This window comes from Sorghum bicolor, chromosome 7, assembly GCF_000003195.3.
Source record: "Sorghum bicolor cultivar BTx623 chromosome 7, Sorghum_bicolor_NCBIv3, whole genome shotgun sequence".
In the NCBI taxonomy this organism is placed as follows: domain Eukaryota; kingdom Viridiplantae; phylum Streptophyta; class Magnoliopsida; order Poales; family Poaceae; genus Sorghum; species Sorghum bicolor.
In genome coordinates, this window is record NC_012876.2 from 19,834,181 (window position 1) to 19,860,473 (window position 26,293).

General features: G+C 41.5%; 1 protein-coding gene and 1 non-coding gene across 2 annotated transcripts; both read left to right on the forward strand.

Moving 5' to 3' along the window:
• Positions 819-23,854, forward strand: LOC110437239. Its single transcript, XM_021465618.1, has 2 exons — positions 819-1,031; positions 23,384-23,854. Exons 1-2 carry the CDS (start codon positions 819-821, stop codon positions 23,852-23,854), a joined length of 684 nt encoding a protein of 227 aa, XP_021321293.1.
• On the forward strand, positions 2,228-2,301 carry TRNAH-AUG. Its single transcript has one exon. It is a non-coding gene; the product is annotated as a tRNA-His (tRNA).

Here is a 26,293-nt window from a genome sequence, read left to right on the forward strand (position 1 = left end):
CAGGTTTAGAGTTATAATAAAAGTTGACGTTATCGACCGTCAACACAACTGTACAGTGGATTGACCACTCTCTACTAGAGAAGATAGGAGACCTTGGAAGACCTGTCATTCCTATCTCTATAGGATGCCACAGCTTTCTAGAGGCTATCTGTGCTTTCGGTGCAAGTGTCAACATCATGCCCAAGGTAATTTATGAGAAATTATTAAATGATTCCTTGTTTTACACAAATATGCGTTTGCAACTTGCAGATCAGTCCATTTGCTACCCTCAGGGAGTATTAGAAGTTGTCATTAGAGTGGGGCAATCATATGTCCCAGTTGACTTCGTGGTCATGGAGACATGAGTAGATGAGAAGGCACCAATTATTTTGGGTAGACCATTCTTATGCACAACAAAAGCCATCATCTATGCGGAGCACACCAAGATTGTCCTATCCATCAAGGACAAGAAGGAGAGATTCACATTCAAGAACCATGTCCTGAAAGCTCCTGCAGCCCTGAAGCAATTCTACCAACAAGGAAAGCAAGAACAGAAATCAATGCCAAAGAAGAAGAACAATAGAAGATGGAGGAAGACCAAGCAAGCAAAGACAACACAATTAATCACCGCTCTCAACACTAAAAATGATCATATGCTACCCAAGCCATGTTCGATCAACAGAGGTGATCTAGGAGTTCCAATCATTGACTGCACAATCAACAACACCACCTTTCCCTACACCGTCTGCGACACTGGATCAGGCTGCAAGGTAATGTCAAAATAGGTATATGATGAATTATTTGATTTACCTTTATACCCAACACATATTCAGTTGCAGATGGTGGATCAATCGTTAAGATTCCCGGAAGGAATGGTCAAGGATGTAATGGCAAGAATTCAAGAACATTATATACCTACAGATTTTCTAGTACTTGACATGCAGGGAGACGATGAGATCCTGAACCTCTTGGGAAGAGCGTTCCTCTACACAGCCAAAGCCAACAACTACATCGGATCAGGGCATATCCACTTCAACCTACCCGCCGAAAAGGTACGCTGTCAATTTAGAACATTAGTTAACCGTGAGCAGATCAGGAAGGAACGCAACAGGAAAAGACACCAAGCCCACCATCAGGCTGCCCAGCCTCACTACGGATGGGAAGACTTTCCTGGCAAGATTGCAAAATATAAAGATCACATCATGGAGGAAGAAGAGAACACGCACGCACTCTGATGGAGTGAGTGGGCCGAAGAAGCTAAAAGGATGGACCAGATCACCAAGAAAGAGAAGGAGGAGATCTTAGCCCGATTAGAAGTCTGAGAAAAGGAGAACAAAGCTGAAGAGTTAGAACTAGAGAAGGAAGAAGCAAAAGAGATAGAAGCAAGATGGGAGGAAGACGCACGTACCACATCAACGCAAGACGGAGTTGATTGAGGTTATCTCAGACAATGAACCGACTGAGTAAGTCCTCCCCACTATATAAGACCTATCAGTAGACTTTAAATTCTGTACCCTAGCCATAAGGTCAGAATGGTAGTTATCTAGTTAAATTTGCATGCCTTAGTAATTTTGCTTTAATACTCTTAGTAGCATATTTATTTCTCTTGGCATATTAATACAAAAAAAATAATAAAAATATTTACTGCTTTAATTACTACATCATAAATACCAAAGCCCCATGTGAATAAACGTATGGTAACCCCTTAGGGATATATATATATATATATATATATATATATATATATATATATATATATAGCATTCGTGTTTGAGTGCGGGTGCATATATAGAAGGGTGGGGGGGGAGGAGAGAAGAGAAAATATAAAATCCTGCTTAAATCAGACAAAATTAGCTCATAAGAATAATCACAGGGTCATTGGCTGACCGCTAACCCATTATTAAATACAAGCCTCGAGTTTTGATTTTCTTGTTGGAGTATGACTATGCAGGAATAACATCATAGCAAGGAGAGAGTCTATCGGTGGCACCCACCAGGTTCGCCACTGGCTAGCTCGCTCTGAAGGACATCTACACCAAGTATTGCAAACATCCAGCTTGGGGGAGGAGCGTCCCCTAGTTATCAGGTAATTATACCTAAATGATTATCGTGTCTATATAGTTCTACTGTCGTCAAAAGAAAAAAAGTACTAAAGTCGAAGGGCATTCTGTTGTACAGCTACTTTGGTTTTGGTATAGTTACAAAGGTAACCAGAAGGTGACTGTTGAATCGACAGTAGTTACGAAAGGGGGAAATAGCTCAGTTGGTTAGAGTGCTGGTCTATGACGCCAGAAGTCACGGGTTCGAACCCCGTTTTCCCCGCACGATCTTCCTCTTCCTGCCTGACTCATTTTGCCTTCACTGGAAGCTGCGGAGCGTAGCATTCAAGACAATTGTTCCTTCTTCGGTCTCCTTCCACCCCCTTCGTTTGTTGTGGGTCGTGTCTCACCGCAGGCACTTAATGAATAAAAATACCAAAAATATGTGGGCACATGAATGTCCACAAGTCAAAGGGTCTTTTGTGAGTCTAAAATTAGTTAAGTGTTAGAGCCTGTTTAGAGTCAGTCTAAACTAGAACCAAATAAAATTGATGAACATTTAAATTTTGTCTTGATGATGAATAGTTGCTCTATTCTTTACAATTACCTAGATTCCAACGTTAGATTTTCTCAAGTTTTAGACATTACTGTTTGAATTCAAAGATTTACTCTGAACCTGCAATTTGTGGAGGTATAAGTTTGAGCTAAGTCTAGGTAGTTGGTTGATATGATCATTGAAAGTCTGAGCTGCTCTTATTCCTAGCAATACTAAGTTCTGGAGATTTATTTTGAAAATCTAAAAAGAAACCTACATGATGAGCTCTTGTATGACAAAGTGTTAATTCCTACCAAAGCCAGATATAATATACATTTAGAGTTAGAAAAACTTTTGCACATTGATGCTGCTTGCTTTGCATTGAGTTTAGTCAACCTTTGTCGTATACCTTATGAGAGTCTTGTCATGCTTTCTAGATCAAGATCACGTACACACTCCCGTTCATATATGCATTATTCCTACACTAGGAGTAAACACCAACAAACACCCCATAGGATAACCCTTGTCTTTAATGTTCTAAGTTCTTATCTCTCTAATCATTTATTGTATTCAAAGGATACATGTGGCTATGCAAAAATATAAAAGAAGAAAAGGGAGTAAAAGATGGACAAGTGTCCCAATAATTAAAACAATGGGTACTAGATGCCCGCCTCCCTGTAAAAAAAGAGAAGACAAAGGGGATAATAAAGATAGCCCATGTTTTTTCTAAAAAGTTTCAATAGAGAGTTATTCCCAAAGAAATAGAAATTAGCCACAATTACCACAAATATACATATCCACCATATTCCATACACATGCACACCTTGGTTTGATTGTATGCCTTGATTATCTATGGATCCATTAGTTGACTTTACAATACATGCATTGCAAGTATGCTTATCTTTGTTGTGAGCACTCCTATAAGCTCCACCATATATATATCTTTAGCTATAGGAGGTATAAATGCCTCAAGAAAGAACCATAAATACCACATATATTGAGAGACTTGAGGGTGTTATGCAATTAAGCTCTGATTTTCATTCTGAAAACTTATAAAAACTCTAGAATAATTGTTTTGCAGAAGAATTTGAGACATAGTGTTTGACGTGATTGTTCTACCTTCTGATTGGGGGAGTTGTTGATGATTGATAATGTTAACTTTTATTATAACTTTAAACCTAAAGGAGATCATGAATACACACTAGTATAGGGTTTAAACTAACAATTTCCACGAGTTTTGTATATTCTATATTTTCTAGGGTGAATTTTAGGAAAGCTGCAAAAGAGGGACTCTAACGAAAATCAAATACGGAAACGTATCCGCCACGAGAAACAGCACGAGAGGATTTAAGAAAACTCTAGAAGACACTCGACGCGAGAGGGGAACCAGCGGCTGCCAGGTGGGGCCGGCCAGCCCCACCCTAGCGCCGGCCGGCCCCCTGCTCTAGGGTTTGGTGCCCCCCTTCCGGAAGCTTCCTCCACCACCTTTGAGGAGTCATCTCGGCCATTTGTTAAGTCGGTTTGATCCGACGGCGCGCGCGACTCCCACCGGACTATAAATACGTGTGCAGACCCCCCTAGAGGCAGACTTCATTATTCATCAAGGCCTCAAGCCATCAAGCATCAAGCGCCTTCAAGTTCATCAAGAGCCTTCTAGTTCATAGTTCTAGTTAGTGTTATTAGAAGTAGAGGAGATCTAGTTCTTCATCGGGATCTGGAGCCCTTGGCGTCGGTCTGGAGCGCAAGTGTTTGGTAATAGATCTAGTTCTTACTTTATTGCATTCATTATATATTAGGGAGACTTTATTCTTAATCGATTCATATGTTCTTAATTGCAATAGTCATTGTATACTTTGATTATATGTCTTGGATAGTTGGTTTGATCTTATTGAATTCATGTAATTGCTCGTATAGCGTTTACCTAAACGATCGTTGGGTAGATGGTAGATAATATGTACACGTGGTGTCTAGATATCTTGTTTATCTGTGAGTGCACCCTGATGTGCCAGGACGTGTGGTAGTCCGCACAGGTGACAGCTGTGTTGGTTCCTCTGTAGTCCACCCTCCGTACGTAGGACTAGCATGGGCACGGTTGCGAAGGAGGTGACCCTTGTGTCTTAATACCCTCATTAGTTGATACCTCTTTACATGTGATTATGATATAGGGTTAGCTTAATAATGATTTCTAGATGTAATTGCACTAATTAGAGTTATTCATTGATGTAGTTATAGAATTACCTTAGATCCAACTTCCTAGTTTATCCAATGGCTAACTATGATTATGACTAGTAGATGCTCTGATGATTATCCCTAATTATGATACTTGATGATTATACTATCACTATTATTTACCCATATTTATCTTGTGACCTCTGTGTGTTATGAGTAGATTAGATGGCATTGGTAATATTATTTATTCATTCTACATAGTTTCTTATCAATTTAATAGATTATAGTTTAACACGTAGCTTTCCTAGTGGTATAAATATAAATCGACAACCTAGATACTTCTCTAGGTAAAATATTACAACAGTATAATTATTTGTCCGCTTGCAGAACCCATTTAGTTTACAATCATATTATATTTATATCTTTTATATCTGCCTAGTTACATTAAGTACATGTAAATCTATAATAATTTCCTAGCAATATAATTAGGGATGACAACCGACTTTATGTTTAGAAATGTTAGTAAGTGGCTAGTTGCTAATTGACAAGTTAATTATATAGCGTGCATTTCTGCCGTTGTTGTTAGAGGTAAGGTTTATCTCTATTTTTAGTAATGATGGTAGTAAATATCAACATTCTCCTATGTTAAAAGTTGGCCCAACACGAATGTTCTCAGTGCTTGGAGCAAAGAATTCACGTAGAGTTTTCTCAGCCATGGCTTCTCAATATAGTGTAGGACCCTTCTTCGTATGGTTGTTCCTGATGATAAGAATTAAAGTACAATCAATCCTGCACTTACCCTATAATGAGATATTTAAACATAGACAAAACACGGATAAGTCTGCTAAAGCAAAAGGTTATGGTCTACCTATAAGTTTTATTTTTATCTTTAACTATTATTATATGATTTTCTAATTAATTATCCTAATGATTAAAAATTTCCTTTATATTCATATATCCTATCCTATATATATATATATATTATCCAAAAATTCATATATGTGACCGGCAACAGCGCCAGAAATGCTTGTTGGTATTTTTAACATCACTGCACGTTAAGTTGTCATCCCTAACATGATGCCAAAAACTAGAGGTAAATTAATCTACACGAATAACTCTAAATATAATAATAACATATCCGCAAGCGCACAAATAATTCTCCCATTATAGCACTTCACCTAGTAAGTATTCCAAGTATCGTTGATTTATTTTATGCCAAAAGGATAAAGATATAGACTAGTGGATAAACAATTAAACCAATGGACAGATGGATAAACAATTTAATCATAGGCATTAATGATGAAGATAAATGTGTAAACATAACCAATAACTCTAATACTTTAGCAATGATAAGTAAATAATGATATGATAATTGATAACTGAATAAATAAAGTAAATGATATTCCAGAGGTAGAATATAGAGACTCATTAATGTAGACAGACTATCTCAAGATTCTGCTAGAGTAAAGGAAACATATCTAATTACTAAATATAAAGTCTACAGCCAACACCATATTACACATTATCATTTATAGAAGAACCACTAGAAAACATCATAAGAAGCATCATCTAATGAGGATATTAAGACACGGGGGTCACCTCCTTCGTGACCGCGCTCTGCTAGTCCTACGTACGGGGGGTGGACTACAGAGGAACCAACGCAGTTGTCACCTGCTCGGACTACCACACGACCCAGCACGTCAGGGTGCCTCTATAGGTACAATATGTATCTAGACACCATGTCTACATAATATGCACCACCTAACTCACTTGAGTACTAAATTAGGCACTTTACGATCAAATGACAATAATCATCATGAATTACAACTATATCAAAGATGCAACTAGAATAAACTAAGTACTGAATAAATAGCAATATATTGAAATAGAGCAAAGTCATATTGAGATACAAGATATAATACCGATCTCCTAGACAATTTGATCTGGAATCCCGAGCGTAGCGCTCAACTCTACTTGAACCTTGCTAGACGTCTAAACTACGAACTTGAAGAACTAGAGCTCTACTTCTAATCTTTGGAAACCCTAAACTTCTATCTACTCTTGACAAATGAACATGAGGAATTGTGGCTCTCTTCTGGAGGGGGTCTGCCTCTTTATTTATAGTCCAATGAGGTTGATATGCTCCGTAGGATCAAACTGACCTAACACACAGCCGAGATGCATCCTTGGAGGCGGTGGAGGAAGCTTCCAGATGCGGGGCCAAAAAAGTCAGGTTGGTACAAGCATACGAGGTGGTTAGGATAAACATGTGTTGACACTTCTTAACGCAACTACTAAAAATAGACTCTTAAACGTATCCCTATCAACGGTGTCAAAATTACTTAACATCCCTTAAGCTAGGTTGTCATCCCTAACATGATGTAGAAGTGCTGGTATTAAATCTATATGCTTTTCTAGAAATAAATAAATAAATAAAAGATCCGTAAGCGCACAGATAATACCCATGTAGTATTTTAACCCGGAGTATTCTAGGTATCGTTATTTATATTTTTACCACTAGGAAGGGACTTGCAATGGATAATGAGCAATGAGCACTGCATGTAATCATGAAGACCTTAACCATGTCTTTATCTATCTCTCATGCAGGGTAAGTGTCACATAAGATAAATATATGAATATGAATAAAAGTGACAGATGATAAATAAGAATTCATAGCCATAAGATAAACATGATAATCATCTCAATTAGATTACTCTAAGTCTATAACACTAGCATGGTATTAGGACAATCTACAAGAATAAATCCTAAATATTCTAACTATACTATCAAATCATACAATGATTAGTGCAAGTACGCCTAGCATCATCACTAGAAAAGGTTATATCTATGCATAGTGATATTAGCAAGAAAGATCATGAATATAACAATCACTTCCCTATAATAATGGTGCTCTACAATCCTTATAATTAGGAGAAGGAATATAAAAGACTCAACAGGACTGTCACTCCCATAATCTACCTCAAGCTTCGGACTATAAGGGGTAATCACAGATAAATACGGTCTAGGCACCTCGCCTACACAGTATCTATCACTTACCTATCGGCCTAATGAGTAAGCGCTATACGATCCTATGCATAAACATAATTCTAATCAACTACTCTAAACATATAATCAAAGTAGACTAAGAACAATATAATTGAGAACATAAGCAAATAGAATAAAGTCAATTCCGATATAATCAAATAGATCAAAGTCATATTCATAGTAGAAAGAACTAATATAAATATAACAAAGAGAATAAGAGTTTACCAAGAACTGAAGATTGATACAAACTCCAAGATTAACTTGACTCCATCTAGATCTATTCCTATGTAGCTATGCTAAAGAACTATAGAGATCTAATTGAGATGGTGGCTAAGAATCCTATAGAGACAGATCCATTCGAAGGATCTCTCTCTGTCTAATTCTTCTCCTCTTGATCTTCTCAGAGACAGGGGGTTAGGGTCTTTATTTATAGCCCCCTAGGAAGCACCACAGCCCTTGGATCAAACTGTCTTAAACGTGCGCTTAAGATTAATCCTCAAAGTCGATGGAGGCAGAATCTACGAGAATGAATCTGATTGGCCCTGCCCCCGGGCGGTAGCCCCTGTCAGGCCTGGCCGCCCACCCCTGCCCTATGGTAGGTGGGCCCCACCTTTGAGGTGGTGTCTTCTCGAACCTTCTGGAGTATTCCAGAGTTGATGTTTCACGTATTCTCTCAATGTAAATTTGACATGTAGATCTCCTTTTGTTCTTATTCTAATAACCCCCTGCAGAAATAGATAATCACCAAAACTTGTGGAATTCTGTTAGTGATAATCCCTATGACTAGATAGTATTCTGATTTAAGTCCTTTCTCATGCTATGTTGACGGTTAAAAAGAGTACTTATCTACCATTAACAACATGCGAAAAATGGGGTAAAGGTGGACTCGCGGCCATGAGCTTCACCAAAATGAGTTGGCTTCCGACTGTTCCACAAAGGTTGCTCCTTCTGCATCCCACTAGACAAGATCACAGAGGACTCAGAAAGTGTGGGTAAGAACCATGTCATTACCAATATCGAGTCCGCAATGATCAAACCCTAGGGACAGGGATGGAGCTAACATCATACCGCAATGGGGTTAACTAAAATAGGGAATGAGTTATGCTCAGCATCACGATCATGGTGTGATGAACCCATGATCGAATGACCAAACGCACTACCATTTCCTCGACCGGCTCTAAGGCACGATCCACAGGCAACAACAAACACACGCACACACTCAAGAGCCAGAACACAACTGAGAATCGATCACACAAACGACACGATGATGTAGCACATTTCCATAGAGACAAAAGATAGATAGAATGATAAATAGACTGGCACGATGGCATGACACAGGCAATCATAGATATAGATAGATCATGAAACAAGTATAGATAGATCAAGATGCATACATGAGCAAGATACATGGCATGTATGATATCAAAAAGAAGGGCGAGGGTTTGTTGACATTGACGTCAACAGGTTTTTGGAGGGCTGGACCTTGCTGGTGCCAAGGATGGGCATAGATGAGCTGTAAGCCTGCTACTGCCTCTCTGGCTAGCTAAACATGGCTAGGATTCACTACAGCTGGCCAAGATGTGCAGCAGGCATCAGGAAGGTGTCACATCTTCGGTAAAAAGCCCAACGGGACCTCTGCTTCCTTGTAACAGTGGATGAATTGTGACATGAAGGCCGATCTCAGTCTAGAACATGACAGAAGGGGAAGAAGGTTAGAAGCTTGGTTCTTGGTGGCTCACCGGCGGTTTGGCTTGGTGAAGACATGGACACAAGTTGTTGCCATCGGGGATGGGTGCTACAGTGGCTCAAAACACTGCAACCTAACAAGATTGGGGTTTAATGTGCCAGCTTGGGGTCATCATGGTTTGGGGCAAAGGTGCTTGACGTGGTGGCGAGGGCACGTTCCCAGCCATGACAGGGTCCATGTGTGTCGTCGTGGTGGATGTTGGCAAATCTTAACGCAATCACCAAAGATAGACACAAATCCTAATCTCCGGTAACGGTGCTAGAAATACTTCTTAATGTCACTACTAGAATTAGAGATAATTCCCTACTCTAAATAATGGCACTAGAAATATTACTGATTATTCTTATGTCTATTAGAGATTCCACAAGCGCATAGAATATATCGGTTGTAGCACTTCACTTGGGAGTACCAAGTATTGTATTTATTTCCATAGGGAAGCTATATATGGCTAAGAGATGACTCTAATGAATTTACTAAGAACAACCTAATCTAGCAGGGGTGATCTAAATACTAATAAATTGAATATGGGTTATAGACTAAGTGATAACCTAGCTACGACCAAATAGGAGACAATCTAGACGTAATAGGAGAGGTCCTAGAGTGTGTAAGCCAAATTTCTATCTAGCTCAAGAATATCTAATCTAGCAATCAAGAATCCTAACTAGTACTACGGACCGTATGCGTCCTGAACTCACCACAAGGTTGATCAAGCACGACGCACAACGAGGTCTATGATTTAAAAACTAGCCCCAAGATAGTAGAATACATAGGAAAACAGGGCTGTCACCACCTGCCACTACCACAGCTATCTGGAGGGCTAGCCACAATCCAAGGTAACATATATTCTAAACACCATGCCTACACTATAAGATACTACTCTAATCCTATGCAAGAACTAGAGCACCGACTAGCGGTGAAGAACCCATACTACAAGTAAACAAGATAACTAAACTATCTATAACTGAACTACTAGCACTCAAACAATAAGTATATCACTCAATGCAATAAGTAAAGGCACTCAATGCAATAAGTAAAGTACTCAAAGTAAATGCTGAAAGTAGAAACAGATAATGCAAGAGTACTTACAAAGAGGGAAATACAAGAGCTATACCAGAGGCTCTAGAAGACTCCTCTCTACAGCTCCAGACTCTGCTCTTCACTCTCACTCTCACTCTCACTACTAGTCTCACTAGAGAGTGGACTACACTAGCACAAATGAATCAACTAGCTTTCTCTCTACATTGGCTCCCTCAATACAGTCGAACTAGGGGGGTATTTATAGGACAGAGGTGACTAGAAAGCTCCTAGCGCAACGTGGAGTGGCGGGCGCCAGGAATGGCTGGCGGGCACTAGGATCCTACGGCGGCCGCCACCTCCCTTGAACCGACATAGCATCTGATTCCTCCAAATCATCCTCAGAGGTGGTTTGCTTCACAGGTAAGTTGGTTGGCATCTGTTAGAAACATTTGTGCATGTGGTGGAAAACCACAATCCATGTGACACTTGTTCCCTGCCTTCGGATGAAACCGAGTTTACTTCGACGTTCCAGATGTTGCCACAGATGAAGTCACACGGATTGGTGATGTGGTAGAGGAGGTGGGGTGGCACTCGCCAGGTGGGCCATGGTGGCCGCCACCTAGACCTGGCGCCCGCCACCCTCCTAGGCCCAGTGGGCCCATAGGTGCTGGACTACCTCTTAGTGATCAAATTCTTGTACATTTTCGACATTTTCCCTACATACAAATAAAACTCATGTACAAGTGGAATTCCATTAGTTTAAACCAAATTCCCTATCATCTATGTCTCTTTTATCCATGAATTGATGTCTTGTTGATGGTTAAAACATGCATCTAATGAGCATCAATAAGCTCCCCCAAGCTTACCTTTTGCTCGTCCCTGAGCAAAGATTAAGTCTTAATATATAATATACCTTAATTAGATGATCAATCTCTGATTAACATATTGACATCATAAAACATATGCCTCTCACCTTCATTACCATGGAACTCATCACCTTCCCTGGACTTAAGATTAGAACTCATGCTAGCTAGAAAGAGGGTTTATTACCCATGTCTTTTTGCTCAATCAAATCATATGGAGTTTTTCATGCATTTTTTTCAAAGAAAGCATGTCTAGTTATTTCTGTGGCACACTCAGTCTCTCATATGTAAGTGGAAATATATCCTCACCATAAAGGTTGTGCATGATGCCTGCAATCCTATCACTAATTATTTGTGGAGTTTCTAAACAGGAAGGGATGTGGTGCATACAATGCTAAGCATAGTGTTGCAAAGTCAAGCAATTGGATCAAAGGAGCAACAAGTCATACTATAGATCAAGAAGTGTGCATGTGTGATAACTGTGGTGGTTACTCTGTTAAGGCATTTCTCTTCTTGATTGTATGGGTATGGCTATCTCTCTCTCTCTCTCTCTTTGCTAAGACACATGTCTCTCTCTTTTTTTAGATAGCCATACCTAGATTTGACAATTAAAATTATGAGGAGTAAATGTTTGCCATAGAGTAGAATATGATGGAATGGGTATGTTTGTGTGTACCTCTCGGTGTGAGAGTAGCAATATATAGGTGGGTGTATGTGATTCTTGATCTTATTAGCATGACGAGCTTCTCAACTAAGACTCAAACAAAAGCTTGATTAAGCTCAATACTAGCATGTAGCACGGTGGGATTTCCTTTCTACTAAAGTGCATGGAATATTTGGCCTTGGTAGGTGTTGACAGTAGATAAGTACTCTTTTTAACCGTCAACATAGCATGAGAAAAGACTTAAATGAGAATACTATCTAGCTATAGGGGTTATTACTAATAGAATTCCACAAGTTTTGGTGATTGTCTATTTCTGTAGGGGGTTATCGGAATAAAAACAAAAGGCGGTCCACATGTCAGATTTACATAGAGAGAACATGTGAAACGTCAACTCAGGAATACTCTAGAAGGCTCAGGAAGACACTACCAGAAAGGTGGGGCCCACTTGCCATAGGGTAGGGGCGGGCGCCCCACGTTGTCAGGGGCAGCTACCCGGCCAGCTGGACCATTGAGGGTGAACCTCGCGGATCCTGCCTTCACCGACTTTGAGGATAATCTTAAGCGCACGTTTAAGTCGGTTTGATCCAAGGGCTATGGTGCTTCCTAGGGGGCTATAAATAAAGACCCTGCCTCCCTGGAGAAGAGGAGAAAAATAGAAAAGTTTATTATTCTCTGACAAGAATTAGACAAAGAGGGGTCTCTCGAATGGATCTGTCTCTATAGGTTCTTAGCCATCATCTTAATTAGATCTCTATAGTTCTTTAGCGTAGCTACATAGGAATATATCTAGAAGGAGTCAAGTTAATCTTGGAGTCCGGATCAATCTTCAGTTCTTGGTAAACTCTTATTCTCTTTCTTATATTTATATTAGTTCTTGCTACTATGAATATGACTTTGATCTATTTGAATATATTGGATTTGGTTTTATTCTATTTGCTTATGTTCTTAATTATATTGTTCTTAGTCTACTTTGATTATATGCTTAGCGTAGTTAGATTAGAATTATGTTTATGCATAGGATCGTATAGCACTTACTCATTAGGCCAATGGGTAAGTGATAGATACTGTGTAGGCGAGGTGCCTAGACCGCATTTATTTGTGATTACCCCTTATAGTCCAGAGCTTGAGGTAGATCGCAGGAGTGACAGTCCCGTTGAGTCCTTTGACAATATAGTTAGGATACTTAGAATTTATTCTTATAGATTGTCCTAATACCATGCTAGTGCTATAGACTTAGAGTAATCTAATTGAGATGATTATCATGTTTATCTTATGGCTATGAACTCTTATTTATCCTCTGTCACTTATTATTCATATTCATATATTTATCTTATGTGACACTTACCCTGCATGAGAGATAGATAAAGACATGGTTAAGGTCTCCATGATTACATGCAGTGCTCATTGCTCATTATCCATTGCAAGTCCCTTCCCAGTGGTAAAAATATAAATAACGATACTTGGAATACTCCTCGTTAAAATGCTACATCGGTATTATCTGTGCGCTTGTGGATCCTTTATTTATTTATTTATTTATTCCTAGAAAACCATATAGATTTAATACCAGCACTTCTACATCATGTTAGGGATGACAACCTAGCTTAAGTGATGTTAAGTAATTTTGACGTTGTTGCTAGGGATAGCTTTAGAGTCTATTTTTAGTAGTTGCGTTAAGAAGTGTCAACAAGCATTTTTGGCACCATTACTAGGGTAGGTGAAAGCAATAAAGGATAATGAGCATCGCTGCAACAACTCATGGATTGAGCACCATCCACCCTTCTCACTCATGCAGCTTTACCCTTGTCTTTTTGTCTATTTTTATCATATGTAGGGTAATGTATGAACAAGTTTGATCTCCTAGATAACTTCATTGATAATCCGGAGACATTGATCAGGAAGACAAAGGCTAGGTTGAGAAGGAACTAATCAACATCATCAACATCTCAGCTTGCCAATCCTCCTGAGACAGAAGATCATCCTACTCAAAGTTTAACACCAGAGATTGACGCCATGGCTGACAAATCACTTCGTGAGTTCTCAGCTCCAACTACGGCCAACATCCGTAGTGGGCTAGCTGTGGACATTAATGGGTCATTTGAGCTCAAGCCTATGCTGATCAATACGGTGCAAGCAAGCCAGTTATGTGGGTAGGCCCATGATAATGCTAGTGCTCATCACCAACACTTCTTAGAGATTTGCAGCACTTTCACTATCAAGGACGTCCCTAGAGATGCTATATTACTTTGCCTTTTATCATTCTCACTCTTGGGGAAAGTAAAGCAGTGGTTTTACGCCAATAAGGAGAAGAATAATATGTGGGCACTATGTTCTACTAATTTCCTGGTGAACTTCTTTCCCACAGGCAAGACCAATGCTCTGCGTGGGAAGATATCAAGTTTTCAGCAACAACATGATGAGACAGTCCCAGAAGCTTGGGAGCGCTTTCAAGACTACATACTCGAGTGTCCTCATCATGGGATGGAGAATTGGCTGCTAATGCAGACATTCTATTGTTGACGGTCGATAACGTGAAATATTATTAGAACTTCAAACCTAAAGGAAAATATGAAAACACACTAGTATAGGGTTTAAACTGACAACTTCCACGAGTTTTGCATATTCTGTGATTTTCAAGGATTGTTTCAAAAAATGCTGCAAAGAGGGATTAAGGTGCTAATTCGCCACAAAACTTATCCGCGCCGGAAGGAGGGCACCAGAGGGATCAGGAAGACTCTAGAAGACTCTCGGAGCAAGGGGACCGGTAGAGACCACCAGGTTAGCCTGGCTGGCCCCACCCTGGCACCGCCCGGCCCCCTATAGCTGCGTTGAGGAGTTTGGCCTCCCCTTCTAGAAGCTTCCTCCACCGCCTTTGAGGAGTTATCTCGGCCGCTCGTTAAGTCGGTTTGATCCAACGGCGCGCGTGCACCCCATGAGGCTATAAATAGAGGGGCAGACCCCCCCTCCCAGAGGGACCCTAGATTCAATTCATTCCTCCTGCTTCATTTGTTAAGAGTAGTCAGAAGTTAGGGTTTACAGAGATTAGAAGTAGAGCTCTAGTTCTTCAAGTTCTTAGTATAGGCATCTAGCGAGGTTCAAGTAAAGATCGGGCGCTCCGCTCGGGATTCCAGATCTATCTTCTAGAAATTGGTAATATTATCTTGTATTTCATTATGACTTTGCTCTACTTCAATATATTGCTATTTATTCAGTTCTTAGTTTATTCTAGTTGCATATTTGATATAGATATGGATTATGATGATTATTGTTATATGATCGTAAAGCGCCTAATTCAATACTCGAGTGAGTCAGGTGGTGCACGGTATGTAGACGTGGTGTCTAGATATTTTGTGTACCTATGGAGGCACCCTGACATGCCGAGTCATGTGGTAGTCTGCATAGGTGATAGCTGTGTTGGTTCCTCTTTAGTCCACCCCCTGTACGTAGGACTAGCAGAGCGCAGTCGCGAAGGAGGTGACGGTTGCGTCTTAAAACCCTCATTAGTTGATGCTCCTTATCATGTTTTCTAAGTTTATCACACTATAGATAAAAATATGTAGCATGGCGTAGGTTGTAGACTTTATAGTAGTAATTACATAGGTTTCATTTATTTGAATATCATGGTTGTCTTGCTACATTAGTGAGTCATTATTTTCTATCTCTGGAATACCATTTATTTCATTACTCAGTTATCATTTATCATTTATCAAATTTTATCGATTAGTTATCGCTAAAGCATTAGTACTATTGGTTATGATAGATTTACATAATTATAATTTTCTTAGTTCATATAAGATCACCTAAGCCTAAGATAGAATGTTGCTTTATCCTTTTGGCATAAAATAAATCAACGATATTCGGAATACTTCCTAGGTGAAATGCTGCAATGGGAGAAATATCTGTGCACTTGCAGATATATTCTATTTAGAGTTATTGCGTGTAGATTATTTTTATCCTTGGATTTGGCATCATGTTAGGGATGACAACTTAATATGAAGTGATGCTAAATATACCAACAAGCATTTCTGGAGCCATTGCCGGGGAAGGCAATTTTATTTATTAGGATAATTTCACAAGGATTTATTGATTAGCCAAAATTTATATACTTTTTAGAATTTCATACAAGTAAAATCTTTCATAGAACCATTCAAAGGAAATCAACATTGTCGGGCTCTTCTCTTTCCTGGTAGTCATTGTCATTTGTTAGCGTAGCTACCACATAATACTACTGGCTGCCAATGCACAAGAAAAGGGGGAAAGCAAACATAGAACAATATGGTGGCACTAGGGTGAATGTATAGAGCTAGATTTTTGGTCAATTTTAGAGGTGGTTTCACCTAAAAATGAGCTAGGATGCAAAAGATATGTGTTTTATAAGTTTATTCTATAGCTAATTATCTAGATGGAATTTATATGAATTTTTTGGTGCATGAAAAAAGGTGCAAACTATATGATTGAACTCCCTAAATCATCTAGGTTATTTATAAGTTTTCAAGGAATTTTTCTAAGACAGTAAAGTGGTTTTATAGCCTTCTATGTACACTATCTAGGTGTACCTAGCATTTTCTTAACTATACCTAGACTATGTGTGTGCAGCGCGTGTGTGTGAGTGACAAGTAGGCTAGGTTGCCACGTCAACGATGACAACGCTAGTGATGACAGAGAGAGGGAAGGAGCTCAAGGACTCACCTACCAACACAATTGGACAATGGAGCAGCGGAGAGGGAGAAGGGGGAAGGCCGCGTCAATGGCGCCGACAGCGCCTGATTTAGGGGAAACCAAAACAGAGGAAGAAGGAGAGAAAAAAGGAAAGAAGGGGGAGATAGGGTGTTTCAGCTCAAGGCGAGGCTAGTGGGAGAGAGCGCGAGGTCAGAATGGCAATGGTCGGGCCTATTTATAGGCCGAACATGCCAGTTCTGGCAGATATTTTCTGTAACAGAACCGTCCAAATTATAGGAGATTAAGCCTAAGAGTGACCATTTACATAGTTGAACCATCAAGCTTAAGCCCATATAATCCCGGTAGTCTGTGAAATCTCGAAGGATTTCAAACCACAAAGCATACATACAACCAAGATCGTAATAAGTCCAGCGATCACCGTCCACAATTACATCCAGTTCGCAACATTTAGAGATTACATCGGAGTTCAAATATAGTTATTACAAACCAAGTTCAAGAGTAGCGGAAGCATCATAGTTTTAAAGTAACACACACTTAGTCTGATACAGTGCCATAGTTCGATCATTCCCACAACAGCAAAAGAAGAGGTAGAGTGACCATTGCCCTTGGTCTAGTCATCACCCATTGCTGGGTACAAGCAGTGAATGCAATACCCATAGTACATCTGACCATCTGCAAAACAACATGGGAATGGAACCCTGAGTATGAGAATGTACTCAGTTAGATTTACCCGTCATAAACCAAAAATAAAAGACTCTTCAAAGATCATGAAGGCTGTATAGTGGGGTAGCTGAGACCTTTTTGCATAAAAGCAATAACCATCTATAAGCATATCCTGGTGTCCCCTTTCTTTTATTTAGCTCAAGTTAGGTATTATTACCTACCATCTAGATTTGCACCTGTACTACTGCAAACAAGATTATGGCAATATGATAGTACCTTATCATAGCATTCATAGTTCATTACTTATCATAACCCAAGTGTTTCATAGTCCTTACTACGAGGACAGAGCTCATGTCAAGTGCTCACTATCCAGGAGCGATGGCGATTCGAATCGATTTCTGACTAGCTGGCGAGTTTATTCCCCACACAAACCACACTCACTGATCAAGTGAGCTACAGGTCACCGTGTTACACTATCCAGGACCAATTCGCAAGTTCGACAGGCACCGCCCGTACCCGAGGACTGTTCTGACGACTGAGGTATCCAAGGTTTTTACCAAGGTTGCGCACCGCACCCTCGTCGTTCTCCTCAACCATCACTAATACAGCGCGTACATCGGGCCGATTCCCGGCCCGGATAGTGTTCAGGCTTCGCGGTCGGAACGACTTATCCTTCCAGCTAAGTGTGGGACATGCGTTCAACATGACAAGAGGGCCGTCAACGATCGGTCCTTAATCGACACAGGCAGGGGCACTACGGTCAACACCACCATAAGATCCTGCCCGGTCTCACTTTTCTTTCCCACATTTGGTTACTTTTCATCATAGCATTGAGAACTAATATTCAGGTATCCACCTATATCTCGCAGGTGACAAGAAATCACCCGACTTCTACCGCGCTAAGCAAGCTAAGCATAGACTTCGAGCCTATCTACATAGTACAAGGTAGATAAACAGGTGGTGATATCAAGGAGTAACTATGCATTAACGGTATCAATCAATTCCTACCACTTAAATGCAGCATAGTAAAACAATCATGATATATCAAATTAAGTTAGCAAGAATAGGGAGACTTAGAATGCTCCGGGGCTTGCCTCTCTCGAAAGTGCTAGGCCTATGGTCCGGGCACTCCTGTAGGTCTTCTTGCGGCTCTGGTCCTTGCGGAAGTTCCTGCTCCTGGGTCTCCTCCTGCTCCTCGGGTCCCACCTCATTCTCCTGCGAGCCTATATGATGCATGTGTGCTCATGAGTGGAGTATGAGATGCCCGAGGTGCAATGCTTATGCAAGTTAATACAATATGATCATGACATGGTGCATGGATGAAACAAGAAACTATTTCTACAAGGTAGTCAACATCATCCAAGGACAAGTAACCCAAAGTAAAGCATCTATTGCATTCTCTTCTACAAGTTATCACCAACCAACAAGCTATCATGGTGGTTCAAAGATACACCAAACACCATTTATTCTATTTATCTCATGCATAACAAGGTTTAATTTATTTAACTATTATTAGACCTACAACAATAGCATATACTTCTGATCATCAATAAATTCTAAAAAACTACAGTAGGTCACTGGTTATTTATAAAGTCTACCACCAATTTTTCATAATATTTGGACACGTAATCTGGCTTATACAAAAATCACAAGTTTACTCAATATAATGAAGTGTACATACCCTACTGGTGATAAAGTGTCAAACAACAGATTTCATATTTTTATAAATTACTTACTAACATAAGAAATGTCCATAAAAATTTTTAGATTAATTGCATGATCCAATTATTTATTAAAAATCATAAACCATTGCCATGCAAGCATCTAAATCATCATAAATTAATTCCTACAGGAAATATTGTGTTACATATTTTTCCCAGAGACTAAACATCCATGCAAAGCTCACAAAACAAGAATTACATTTTTCTAAGTTATATTCTAATTACTATGCATTTTCTAAATATCAGCAAAAACATGGAATAATTTTATTTACACAGAAAAGTTATATAAACATGACATGCAAGTACACCAAGTTGTAGATCTGGATTTATAGAACACACCAAACTTTATTTCACCATTTTTGGAGCTGTAGAACTCAAGTTATGAAATAAACAAGATTTAAATGGATTTCTGAAAACCTTTATTTAAGAAAACCGAGGGGAAAAAGCTAGATCTACCCAGATCCACACCCGCAGAGACGCTGACAGGCGGGACCCAAGGTTCGTGGCCCCACTGGTCAGCCACGCCGTACTCCGGCCGCCTTCGACCGACCGGCTCTTGTCGATGGCGAGGTTCCCGGTGGCGCGGCCGTCACCTACGGCTTTGTCTCGGCGAGACGAACACGTTGCGCTAACTTACATCGTCGGAGGAGGTCTCTAGCGGCGGGAATGGCGCACGGCGGAGCCACCGGCGTCCGGCCGTCTCCGGTCGAGAGAGCGTGAACGGAGAGGCGCAGAGGGTTCGCGGCGGTGCGGTGACCAAAACGCGCTCGCTACCGAGGAGAAAGAGGGTCGGGAAGGGAGAGATTCACGCGGACCGAGAGTTCGTCGGAGCTCCGGCCATGGTGCGGCGATGGAATCTAGCCCAATACCTTGACGCGGGCGACCGAGAGTGAGCGCACGGGGTAGAGCTCGTCGAGGCGGAGCTGGGGGCGGGTTCAATCGGACGCGGGCGGTCGGGATGGCAAGCTCGGCTGCACCGCCGCGGCTGCTGCTGTGCTCGTGAGTGGAGAAGAAGAGGGAGTGGGGAGGGGACAGAATGGAGGCAGTCTGGGGGAGCGGGGCGGCGTCCCGACCACAAGGCGTGGTCAGACGGCTGTGGACCCTCGTCGCCGGTGTACGGCTGCCACGTGGTGGCCGTTGGCGGGGGAGAGGCGGGCGCGTCCGCGCGCGGGGAGGAGGAGGGAAAAACGGGCCGCGCGGCCGAAAGGGAGGCGGCCGGCCCAGCAGCGCCTGCCCCATTTTCTTTTTTTTTTTTGAATTTCTTCTTCCCAAAAGAGCTTAAATATGGATTTTGAAGCTTTTGCAAAGTGTTTCAGCATTTGGGGTAAAACGAAGAAATGTTCCCCACAAAATACCCTACAACTTTGCTTCAAAGTGCGAGTCCAAATTCCAAACAGAATTTGAACTACAAATCAAAACTAGTTCTAGGTTTTTAATTAAACTCATTTAGGGAATTTTGTATAAAATTCATTTCTCAAATTCCAGAGCTCCAAAAATTTCACAAAATTGTTCTTAATTCTTTTAAAACATATTTCAACCTACTTTGGTCATCACAAGCATTTTGGAAGCAATCATACTAATTTCATCATATTTAATTCATTTAAATTAAGCACATAAAATCACAAATTAAAAGCTAGTATGCTTATGTGATGCTATGCTCATGCTATGCTTGATGAGAATGCTTATAAGTGAGTTTATGAAACTAAGTGCATGCTTAACACCTAGGGTGTTACATTTTCTCACCCACCGAGCTCACCGCGGTGTGCAACAAGTGCCTATATTGCTACATCGATTCACCACAGTGTGGGCTTGTCCACGCGTGTGGCTGGGAGAGCTTGGGCTCATCCATGGCGGTACGACGAGGGGTTCACCACCATGTGTCGAGGAGGGAGTAGTAAGAAGAGAGAGAGAGCGAGGAGGGAGGATATGTGGTGTGGGGTCGTGAAAAGATCTCCACGAGCCATGTCGCATCGTTGGGGCGAGATGGTGGCAATGAGGCTGTCGACGAAACCTAGTCGGCAGTCTACCTTGGGGTATACCTACGATAGTAGTTTATCAGTAGACGGTGCGCAAGCTACGAACTCGATGGTGACGCAAGACACAGACAAGGTTTTTATCCAGGTTCGACCACCGTGTGGGCGTAATACCTACGTCCTGCGTCTGATTGTATTGAATTGTGTTGAGATCAGGTGCCTAGGGGGTCCCTTGCCTATCCTTATATAGTCTAGAGGGCAGGGTTACAAATCTGGAAACTAATCCTAGTCGGTTACAATTGCCATAGATATTATGATATCAATTCCTATTCTAACCGACTAGAATCCTGCTTGATCTCCACGTCTTGTTTCCTCGCGTGAAACTCCGAATAGTTGGATCAAGCCTCGAACTGTCTTCGTGATGGGCCAAGCCTCCTGGCCCAAGTCTAGCCGTAAGGGTATAGGGGTTTATACCCCCACAGCTAGTCCCCGAGCACCATGTATTATGATGTAACACGTCGTCTTGAGCTTCTTCGACCAGTGAGGCTTGACGTCTTCGATAAGCAGAAAAGTCGCCCAAACAGTTGCAGCGGTATTTTAACCAACTCAAAAGACAGTTGATCAACATTGATATCGAAGAAGTAGGTTGTTCGAAGAACGCATGGTGCTCTTAATCAAAAAAAGATTTCTTTTCCTGATGAAGTGCGCCCACTTTACTTTTCTGAAAAGTATAGATTTTCAAAAAGCAAGCATATTCACCGCAAGGTGAAGTGTGCCCACTTAGTCCCCGAGCCTGGTAGTAGGTGACATAGGCACGTGGTGCCAAGGTCTAAAAAGAAAATTATCTTATAATTTCTGATGCTAACATACATCGCTAGGTGCATCGTACCGATGTAGTCCCCGAGCTTGCTCGAAGGCGAAGTATGAGCCTTGTAACACGGTCTAAAAAATTAAAATTACCGAGCTGGAAGTTATGCAATTGAATGTACTAGTCGCCGAGCATATCATGCTCGCCTGTGATGGAGCAGACTGGTCGACCAGTCCCCGATCGTATCATGCTTGGTGGTCGATACAGTCCCCAGACTCTCAAATGGGTGGGCTGGTCGACCAGTCCCCGAGCATATAATGCTCGGTGGTCGGTACAGTCCCCAGACTTTCAAATGGGCGGGCTGGTCGACCAGTCCCCGAGCATATAATGCTCGGTGGTCGATATAGTCCCTAGAATTTCAAGTGGGAGGGCTGGTCGACCAGTCCCCGAGTATGTCATGCACGGTCCTCCACCAGATCCACTTGTCTTTTGGAAAAAGCATCCCGTCGCATTAATGCGTGATGAGACAAGGCATCCTGGGGCATTGTCAGACTGTTGCGTAAAAAGGTGCGCCTGGTAACTGTGCAACCGCTCTTTGCGTGGTTCAAGAAAAGGAAAACACCAATTATGCAGAAAAGCCACCATATTAACTGACGGTAATTATTGAAAACCGAAACGCCGCAGCCGCTGCAGGATCCACCCACTTCCCAAGAATGCGGGAAGTGGAAGAGGCGAAGCTGTTGTTATAAAAGCTCAAGGTCGTATCCTTGCTTTTTACCCAGCAGTTGCATACTATTGCCGAGCCTCCATCTTCCTCAATACCTTCGAACCTCAAAACCAAGCTCGAGACTTTTCGAGAGTTGAGATGGCGAAGAGTGATGCTAAGAAGAGGGCCGAGATGATGGCCAAAGAATGGAAGAAGTCCCGGAGCAACACACGGTCCCTCAACGACCTCATCGAAAAGGGGCTCCTTCACAATCAAGAACTCGGAGGATGGAGGACCGAATGGTACAAGAAGTGGTTCTACATCAGGGAAGAACCGGGCAGCACCACGTTCTGCGACGTGGGCTACATCCCTGAGAAGAGGGTTAGCTGGACGAACCGTCCGGAATTCACTGGGCAAGTGGCAGATCTGATGAGCCTAATTGACTGGTCCCGCCTAGACGGGCCATGAGTGGTCGGGAACTTCCTTGTGCGTCGGGTGATGCATTACAAGAGTAGGGTACACTCGGCGTACGAGTACGCGGGGAGCCAAGACCCGACCAGAATGTGCCCGGATGGTCTGGAGAAGGCGGAGGTCCAGCAGCTGATGAACGAGCTGTTCAACTTATCGGATGACAATTTCGTTCGAAGCAGTGATCGGGTGCATGCCTTCAAGCTTGGACGGCCAGCTCCTAAGGTAAATAAATACTGTTATTCATTAGTATTACCATGTGAATACTGTTTCCTCCTAGTTGATGACTTGTCGTTGGTTCTATTGCAGATTGGAGACATTGACCGGTGCGCAGTGTACGCATCACTGGCACCTAGTATGGAGAATCCTACGGGGATGGACCCGCCGGAGGGCGATGTTGCTCGGTGTCCTCAATACACCAGCAGTAAGGAGGAACAGAGCCGCCCTGCCCCGACCATCGAGGACAGGGTGGCGGGGAAAAGGCCAATGGCGGTGAATCCATCCCCTGCGGAGGCGCTGCCGACGGAGACCAGCCAAGCTCCGAAGCATCGTCGACTCGTGAGGATCACCGATGACGAGGACGAGGAGGAGGAGGCTGCACCCTCTTTGGTCCGAAGGCCACGCAGTCGACCAGACGTCGCGCCGATCACCATTGGTCGGGTGACCAGTGATCCTCCTACCCCACACGCCGAGCCGACGCTACTTGGGGGGACGGAAGCAGCGGCGGCGACTAGTAGAACCAGGAGGAGGTTCTTCGCAGCGACTGTTGACACTAGCTAACACCACTTAGATACTAGGTTGTCATCCCCAGCATGGTGCCAGAGTGTACAAAGGTATTTATAAATGTAAAGGCTCTCTAGAAAATAATCTATTCTATCCACAAGCGCACAGATAAAACACCTCATTGTAGCATTTCACCAAGATAAGTATTTCAGGTATTGTTATTTATAATTTTGCTTAAGAGAACAAAAGAGATGAAATTAAGATAAGGACAAAATCTATCAAGGCATAGACTAGGGATGAACTTGCAAGAACATGATTACTAATGAGAAACTCGTCACACAGTCACTTACTTTAGCAGGGGGTAAACCATAAAGATAATGATAATGAATTATAAGTTCAAGGGATAAATAACACAGTGATTAGAAAATAGACTACTCCTCATATATGTAGGTGATGTCGGATTAGCTAGAGAATGGATTCTAAGTTATCTTCTATCTACTAAGTCATAATCTACTCTAGTTATCTACAAGATCATATATAGCATAAAAGACTCTTCATTCATGTATAAGGAACATTGCTAAAGTAAATCAGAGCATCGCAAGACTTACTCCACAATACTGGTTCTGCATGTCCTATCAACGGAGGGTGGACTATATAAGAATCAACGAAGCTGTCACTATCGCGAACTACCACACAACCCGGCCAATAGGATACATTTGCAGATAAATAACATCTAAGCACCACGCTCACATGTGATCTATCACCTAACTCCCTCGCGTCAAGAGCTAAGCACTTTGCAAACTTATACATAAACTCATTATCAATCATAACTATATCAAATATAGAACTAGAGCAAACTAAGAACATAATAATTAGAGACATAATGCAATTAGAACAAAGAATTAGAGAAAGATATGAATAATATCAATCTTTATTACCGAAGATCCGAATCCAGAGCGTAGTGCTCTACTTCTCTAATTGCTATCTAATCAAACCTCTAAACTTGAAGGATTAGGGAGTAGCTAATTCTAATTCTCTGTGGGAGAGAAGCTCTAAACCCTAACTTTGATGGCTACCTCTGAATAATGATTTCTTCTCTTCTCCTGGGGTGGAGAGGCCTTGGTTTTATGGTCCTTTCAAGTGAATTTGGGTCGTTGGATCAAACCGACATTGATTGTATGGTTTAGATTGATCCTTTAGGTCGGTGGAGCGTAGTCCCGAAACAGAGTCCCGATCCAACTCCTGGCCAGGGCGGGCGCCCAACGGGGGTGGGCGGGCGCCCTGCCCCCGAGCCCGATCGTGTTCTCGTTCGTTCCCGTGGCTTCTGGACTCTTCTAGATTGAAGAAAATTGCGCGGCACGTAATTATCTCGTTGTAAACAAGACATGTGGGCCTTCTCTCCATATTCTCTGATAACCCCCTGCAGAAATAGATAAACACCAAAGCTCGTGGAATTCTGTCAGATAAAACCCTAATTCTAGATGTTTGTTTCATATTGATCCTTTTCCATTTTTATTTGATTATTAATTTTAGTACTTAAGGACCGTCAACAAACTCCCCCAAGCTTACCCTTTGCTCGTCCCTGAGCAAACAGCTAAACTCAGACGGATCAGGAGTTGCTTCGATGTTTTCTTTCCTGACAGGCACACATGCTTTTACAAAATTCTTCCAGATTAGAGTGAAGTGTTATGGAACTTAGTACCTGCACTTAAGTCTTTAAGTAATTGAAAGACAAAATAATTAAGTTAAGCACTATTCCTCCTGTCTATACTTCACCTTTGTTCCAGAGTTTTTCATAAGTTTTCAAAATAAAACTCAGAGTTCCCAGCAATGATTCTCTCAAGTCTCTCTATATGTGGTATTTGTGGATCCTTATCAAAATATCACTTACCTATAGCTAATGAAATATTTAAGTGGAGCTCATAGGAGTGAAAAACAGCTCATACATATGTTGTCTAATCGAGCCATGGATCCAAAGAAACTCAGCATATAATTAAATCAATATGTGCATGTGTGGTGGAGTAAATTATAGTGATGATAAAAATGTATAAGTGATAATAAAACTTAGTTCTCATTGCTCCTCATATTGCTACCTCTTCTCTTCTTTGATCTTTGCTTTGGGAGAACATGGGCTATCTCTTTTTTTCTTCTTTTTTTCAGATGGGTAGTAGATACTCCTAATTCTACTGTCGGACACTTGTCCATTTTTTTCGCTCAAGTGGGCATCTTTGTACCCCTAATTCTACTTCGGACACTTGTCCATTTTTACCTCTCGTCTCACTCTTTTTCTTTCTTTTTTGAGGTTCCGGGCACTTGCCCCTTTTTATTTCCTCGCATATTTTTGCATAACCCATGCCTCTTCTGCATTAAATCTTTTTAGAGAGAGAGAATAACAATACTTGGGACAGTGAGTGATAATATTTTTAGTAATTTTAATAGATGGTGGTGGATGGTGTGGTAGATGTGTGCAAGTGAATATCTTAATTTAACCACATG

What these genes read in the sequence shown, in the direction of transcription:
- LOC110437239 (XM_021465618.1), top strand. Translation starts at nt 819, where the DNA reads ATGGTGGATCAATCGTTAAGATTCCCGGAAGGAATGGTCAAGGATGTA. An exon ending in TCAACCTACCCGCCGAAAAG is followed by an intron (nt 1,032 to 23,383) that starts GTACGCTGTCAA and finishes GTTCTATTGCAG; the next exon opens with ATTGGAGACATTGACCGGTG.